Source organism: Penaeus chinensis, chromosome 6, assembly GCF_019202785.1.
Source record: "Penaeus chinensis breed Huanghai No. 1 chromosome 6, ASM1920278v2, whole genome shotgun sequence".
Lineage (NCBI taxonomy): Eukaryota > Metazoa > Arthropoda > Malacostraca > Decapoda > Penaeidae > Penaeus > Penaeus chinensis.
The window spans coordinates 4,295,119-4,302,618 of NC_061824.1; the positions used below are offsets into that span (position 1 = coordinate 4,295,119).

Here is a 7,500-nt window from a genome sequence, read left to right on the forward strand (position 1 = left end):
TTGTATTGTTATTATCCCTGTACTGTATATTTAATTCCTTTAAATTGTCTTATTGTATACATGTTTTTTTTGCTTTGGGGTTTTGTAAGATATAAGTTTATAAATTTCTACTGTTGATAAAAGGAAGCTTCACTTAATAACCATATAAGTAACTGATGGTCAATTTCTTATCAAGATACTTCTGACAGTACTGTGGCTTTTCTTGATTTTGAACTTACTCTCTGCTTTTAAGTACTAATAATCCAGCTCCTGGTTTGATAAGCTACAGAATTGTCAGATTCTAATGGTAATTCATAAAATATCTGCTCTTATGAAACTGATTTATTCACTACATGCTATTTACATGAACAATTCTCTAAACGACTGTTTTCTGTACATCGCATTTTTGTTTTTAACAAACTGTGACAATGCCTCTTACAAGATGGTCTGTCCATACATGAACTGAAGTAGGGTTTACAAAAATACAACATAAAAATGATTCAGGCTCTCTAAGTCAAGACGAGCTGAAATGTGAACGATGATTGTCTTGCAATTACAATTCTCTTGGAATAGAATGCTAGCTAAATATAATACCATATTTACAAAAAGAACCTGGGACCAGTTTTAACCAGCTGGGGCCACAGGTAGATTGGCACAGTGAAGAACAAATCACATTCACAGCTACACTGACTGCATATGGAAAAAGATACAACAGCCTTCTAGATTGAAACAGTGAAAAACCAAATAATAACATTCAATCATATATACATTACTTAACATCAACATCACACAAAACTGACCATTTTACCTAGGGACTGTGAAATGCTAAAATGATATATTCTTGATATCTGTTGCAGCTCTTTTCAGGTGCTTTCCAGGAGACTAGCCTCACAGTTAGTGTATCCTAACCCACCCGCATTTTCACCATTGTGGAATATTACGTTTTCAAGGAAATCCAAACTATAATATCGTAAACCTTGACAGATTATTACAGACAATATGGTGTGAATGCCAGCTCTCAGGATGATCATCTAGGATGTTTGCTGTTACTGGTTTTCTTACTGAACTTTTTACTAAGATGTTTGAATTAATGTGTATTATGTGAAAAGAAAGAACCATGTTATTGTTGATGCCTGTAGGATAAGCACTACAAAATGAGATCTAGTACTGCAAATCTGTGTTAGGTATACCATGTTAGGTTAAGGTGAAAATTTCCATATGCATGAAGTTGGAGATACGATAAGTCAGTTACAGAAGTTAGTGTGGGAAACATTCAGAGAGTGAACACCATGACAAATTGGTTTTACTTAAATTAGAGAGTAATATGTTAATTATGAAATGTATCATGGTATCTGAGATTAAGACTTTGAGAAGGATAAGTTTTACTTTTGGGAGGGTATTTGGATTGCATCTTGGAAGGGTGTGGGTCAATGGAAGCTGCTGTGAGTTATTCCCAGATGGCTGTGGTGAGCCGTCCTGAGCTTAGGATATGTGAACCACGTACCAGGCAGTGTGGCCACCTCAGGGGGTGCTGCTGTAAGTATTTTTGTGCCTGCTCTGGGTTCAAGTCTATCAAATAAATCTAGAGTGATAACACTGGTCTCTGAAAGTGCAACACTGCCATGGCAGTTTTGTGGCTGACAGTAGCAAAATTTTAACAATATTACAATTGTGAAATTTAAATAAAAAAATAATTACAATAAAAAAGTAAAAGTCTGCAAAAGCTTACAGGTCCCACACATACAAACAACTCACAATATACAAAATCAGTTGTGATCTCTATGAGACCAGCTGAAACTTGCAGTTTTACCTAATGGCCTGTGGACCACCAAAGTCAAGGATATTTCAACATTTAATGCCCTCCTCGGGTAACTCACCTAGAACTGAGTTGTTCACAAAATGAGACACTTCTTTTCAGGTCACTGACAAGTGTCAGTACTTTAAATAATAACCACTGGTTCCCAGAAATTAAGTTCCCAAGACCCTCAACTTAAAACCCAATAAAATCCCATGAAAGAAAGAAAGAAAGAAAAAAAAAACTTCCTTTCTCATGAAAAGGTTTCATTTGACAAACAGTACTCTTCCGGATCAATTACATTTATTAGATCAAATCCCCTTTAAAGAATTAGATCACAGGGGTGGAAAGACGTCTTTAAAGTTGAACGTGAAGGTATAATGTAGCCAGCCAAACACTGTGCTCATATTCTTTGATATTTTTGGCCAAAAAAAGTAGATAAATTAACATAACCCTGACTAATTATGCTTGTAAACAATAACAAATATAATCAGTAATGTAAGCTTCATACCTTGTTGGCCTTGTACACTTTATCACATAACAAAATTTTCTAAAGTGGGTAGTAACTTTATTATTATATATGTTTTTTTTTTTTACTTATACTTTGGGTGATCACAAGCCAAAAATTCAAAACAATACTACACAAAAACTGGACATATATAAGTGAACCTACACAAAGCATAAAATCACAGGAGCTGCTCAGTTCTACCGAGCTGCCAAAACATCACACAGGTACATGTGATGCTTCTGTTTGGCAATTCTGTAATTAGCTGTTGTTTTTACAGCCACTGTACTGAGAAATTATAAACATCATTGCCACAGGTGTCCCATTATTTTATCTGAATAATACATCTCTGGTGCTCTACTGTAGCAGCTGCTAAAGCCACAATTCTTAAAATGTCGCAAGATATGTGATACAAGTAATAAAGAAAGATCAGAAAGTATAAAAGAAATGTTCTCGATCATTCCTTCTGACTGACTTTTCTTTTTAATAACCAATTCTTTGTATCAAGAAAACGTTAAAATGATAAAAATCCCCATGACAAAAGAAACCCCTTGGGACGACAGATCAGCACAGAAAGAGCGAGAGAAATGCTCGGTCTTTGTAAGTATTTTTCCTACTCATCACCTTTTACTCACATATTTTCAGTAACAAAACATGATGTGATAATTATAAACTTAATTATTTCAGAGTTATATGACTTACTTAGAAGAAAACTACACAAATTAACATGATTATTAATGGTGTTTTCTTGAATTATCATCAACAAATTCATAAATACTTTGTATCAGTTACAAAGAAATAGCTTAATATCCAACAACATTTATTCCTTATAACACCTTCCATAATATTGAAAATCAATATTGGAGTTAAAGGAAGCTAAAAAGTGCCATAAAATGTAAAGACTTTTGAAACAATCTGAAATGTCAGTTTAAATTTTCACTCATAGAATATTTCCTAAACTACACAATATCACAGTAAACACAAGCCTGGTATAATTTTTTCAGTTAATTAGAAATATCTAACATTCTGTGGTATATCATCCACAAAACATGAGTAGGCAAGGAGACTGACTTTCCATCTGTCTGTCTGGGGTTTTCATGGTTATAAATAGTGATATATTAATTTTAAAAATCTCAACAAAAGTTTAAGGATGTTAAAAAAAAGAACAAAAAATATTCTGAACTTACAAAAGAATCTGTGGTCTGTAAAGTACTATGTACTTCTGAAACCAGTCCAAAGCTTCATGTATTAATTGGTTAGCCATTTTAATAGCTGTACAACAAATGCTCCCACGGATGATAAGAACTATGGCGTTAGAGAGCAAGTTTATTTTGGTAAAATTTCTCAAGTATTTACAACCATTTCAGATTTATTTTAAACACATCAATCCCTGATCCACTGAAGCAGCAGCTCTGATCTTTTCATATAGTGGCTTATAGTATAAGGTGATGTGCAGGGTTCCCTCACCGGTTTGCAGCTATAACTTGTTTGCCAATAAATAACTCTTCATGAAACTGACTCTCTTGTCTTTTTTATATTTTTTCCAGCTTTCTTGGATTTCAACAATGATTAACACAATCCAGCTTTTCACTGCTTGAATTTTCAAATAGACCCTATGTAAGGTGAACACTGATTAGCCTGTGGCTGCACAGTGTCTTTGTCAACTCCCTAAACACTTCACAGTTTAGAAAAGCAAGACTGTCTCCATACTTAGCCTGCAACACTGGCTAAGTCTAGGCTTATACATAGGTATGGTCATCCTGACACATTTAATTATCAAATTTACCAGCATATGATTCCAGGATTTCACCACAAATATTGTTTGCTTTACACTTTTTTCCATGTTGCAGAATAGAACGAAGTGAACGGCTGGCTCTGCAGCTTTAGAGTAGAGTACCTAACACTGCTGTGTGTGTGATACAATGAAGGGTTGATTCATGATGTGAAGGAACAATTATTTACAGGGATGGTGCCAAACAGGGGCCACAAGTCTTTGTCTTCAGCCACACTTTTGACACTGAGGTATTGGTGACTGTACTGGCACAGGCCCAACCTAGAGCCCAAATTTAGTCCTGATCAATGAAAAAACAACCAATGTATCAGCCAAAATACACTGGCATGAATTCCTGATTCTTCATTATAGCACTTTCTCCTTTACAAAAGTGTGGTGTTTATAAGAGGGTGGGCATGTCCAGCACAGCATGTGGGCGTGGGTATCTAGGGTTGCAGTGGGTCATGTGACGCTCACCATAGCTGGGTGTGAGGAGTCTTGAGACCCAGCCTCAGGTTTGTTGCTAGCACACTGGCCAGTCAACTGGTTCACACTAAGAGGATTATTGATGTCACGAGGATTGGTGCCCACAGGGGGCCTGTGAGGGTGAGGACCCTGGGGCACCTGGTTCATCTGTAGCTGAGGAGCTTCTCCTGGCGTTAAAGGGGAAGCCAGAGAAGCTGGCGATGGCATGAGCAATGAAGGTGGCCCTGACGGTGATGCCAAAGAAGGCCCAGGCGAGGGCATCAGACTTGAGGATGCAGGGGAGGTGGCGGTGTGGTCACCCATCAGTGCTGTTGAGGGAGATGACATGTCTTGCAAATCATCCTCCTCTTCGCTCTCTTGCGAGGCATCTACGCTGTCTGCTGACCCAGGCGCCATGTCTTCACCTTCCTCTCCTTCCATGTATCGAATACATTTCTTCTTTCGCCTGAAAAAAACACCAAATGATAATGTACTTCTAATGACAGGAAATAGTATAGTTAAAAATTGAAAATAAAAAGGTCATGCTTGATATGAACATAATAAAACTTCTACTCATGCAGCTACTGCCCACATCCTGTAAAAAAAACAAAAAAATAAAATAAAATGTACCATGCATCAAAAACTAAAAATTAAAAATAAGTGTGGCTGAAACATTACCAGGACTATTTAATGACTTTGATTAGTATATTAGTAAAAGAAAGAAAAAAGAGATAATTAATGGAAATTGTGTTACCTCTGTACACATAAACATGCGGAACACTGGATAATACAAACAAAACAAAACCTGTAAAATAAAACAAGATGAATCACTACAAGACACTCACGTGATCACACTGCTTGTGATGGATATTGAATAAATGACTAAAAACACTACATTGATGAAAGGTGGATCCTTTCCTTGTGTTCAAGATCCCTCACAGCAGCTCACAGCACAGTGAAGAGACTCACAGACTAGAGATTAACATAGGTAGGTTCAGAAGGAGAAGAGACACCACTGCTGCTGCCGTTGTTGTTGTTGTTGCTGTTGCTGTTGTTGGTTGTGCTGCTGCTGCTCGTGCTGGTACTTAAGTTAACGATGGAGTGTATGGGGGTACCCGGTGCAGGGCTGTAGCTAGGGCCCCCCGTGCCTACCTGGGAGGCTGCAGTTGGTGCTAGAGAGGTCAAAGTTGCTGGCCCAGCGCCCTGAGTTAGCGAAACAATGACCGCTCCTGAGGTGGCTGCAGCAGCAGCTGCTGCTGCTGCAGCAACGCCCCCAGATGCACCAGCAGCTCCTAACAGGGAGGCGGGGACCCCAGGGAGGCCCGCCCCCGATGCTAGCGACACCGCAGGGCTGCGGGCCCGGGAGAGAGACCAAGGTTAGAGACTAAGGGGCGCCACCGTCACCATACACACCGCCCTGGCTCAGAGCCTCACCGCCACCTGACTGCCATTGAACCCTGGACCAGTGATCAGAAAATGTGTCAGTTCAAGGGTTAGCCATGCCTCATTATTCCCGCAGCTGTACACATGCTGGGTGCACAGAGATGTTAATAGTGGCACATTTGCCCCTTCAGTCAGACTAACTTTGGTCTTGGGCACTCAAGCAAAAGTTCTCACCAATATATTCTGGGGACTATGAATTTAAGGTTTAGATGAGGGAAGACACATTTTCTGATGCTGTTGAAGAACATGAGTTTCAGAGAGTGGACGGCAACGGGCGGGACAGAGTGCATGGCATGCGAGCACAGGTGGATCTACAGAGGACCAAGGGTGGGATCTAGAACCACACTGAGTCTCCTGTACCACCATGCTCGCACCCACATCTGCACACTAACCACAAATTTAAGGCAAAAACATCTAATGGCACACAAAGATGGAACAGTGAGACCTTTTGCCAGGGTCCCTTTCACTCCATGTGACTTATCATCCAAGATATTCAAAACAGAATAGATATGAATAGTATTATTGATTGCAGATTTCAATAAGGCTCAATTTGCAAACAAAACTGACTGAGCAGTATTGAAATTACATAAAAGTGTAACCAAAAAACAACACTTCTGACTAAATTTCCTATGTACAAAATATTAGTTCACATTGGATGATAAGTCCCCACTCATACACTCAACTACAGCTATTCTTATTGTATGTGTTAGATACAAAAAACAATAATAAAATTCATGCATATATCTTCAACACGTAAGCCATTTAAGCCAATATCCAAAAGCCTGTTAAGCAGTTGTGTACAATATCAAATGAAAATGGAATATTATCAGGCACAGGTTGCCTATAATGCTAACCGCCAAGCCAACATGTTCTCTGGTTTGATTTATAAGCATGTGATGATACTGAACAGGAATTCTCCTTGTTTACCAACTCCCCCAGATCCAAATGACCATGTAGATGGATGACCTCATGAGTCACTGAAACTAGCAATACTATTGAAAACCTGATGTCTGTTCTGGTACGGAGTGTACTAAGAAAGAGAACTGCATGCCAGGTAATCCTCATGCTGTTGCACTCTTGGGTAATAAGATGATACAGAAAATGTCATGCATCTGTATGATTACAGAGAATAAAAATCATAAAAAATACAACATTAACATAATTAAAGAAATAATTACTTAACATCAACTTAAAAAAAATATACATAAGATCACATGTCAGGCACTACACAATCTGAAGAGTAAAAACTTAAAAACACAAATATCAAGTTATCAAAAAAACACAAATATCAAGTTACCGAAAAAAAAAAACAGGCAATAAACAATCTAAGTACATTCCTTACATGTAAAATTTCTCTTGAATTACATCAGTGCATATTCACTTCTGACTATCTAATGGAAATATATTAAATTACTGTAACCTCAAATGAAGTTACAATTATCCAAACTAAAGTTACAATCAATAACTAATATAAAATACATTATTTTCTAATGATCTTTTCTCACTTAATCATTTCTTTAATATAAAATCTTACTAGCCTGT

General features: G+C 37.8%; 1 protein-coding gene across 5 annotated transcripts in view; it reads right to left on the minus strand.

Moving 5' to 3' along the window:
- Window positions 1–306: 306 nt before the first annotated feature.
- LOC125026380 (protein pangolin, isoforms A/H/I/S-like) overlaps window positions 307–7,500 on the minus strand; it is a 411,657-nt gene continuing 404,463 nt past the window's right edge. For 3 of the 5 annotated variants that reach the window (XM_047614794.1, XM_047614790.1, XM_047614791.1), the window contains one exon: window positions 307–4,981. In XM_047614794.1, coding sequence (XP_047470750.1) covers window positions 4,513–4,981 — 469 coding nt within the window. In that variant the 3' untranslated portion in view covers window positions 307–4,512. Of the gene's footprint in view, window positions 4,982–5,484; window positions 5,867–7,500 lie in introns of all 5 variants that reach the window. The other 2 variants (XM_047614792.1, XM_047614793.1) reach the window with 1 other exon arrangement.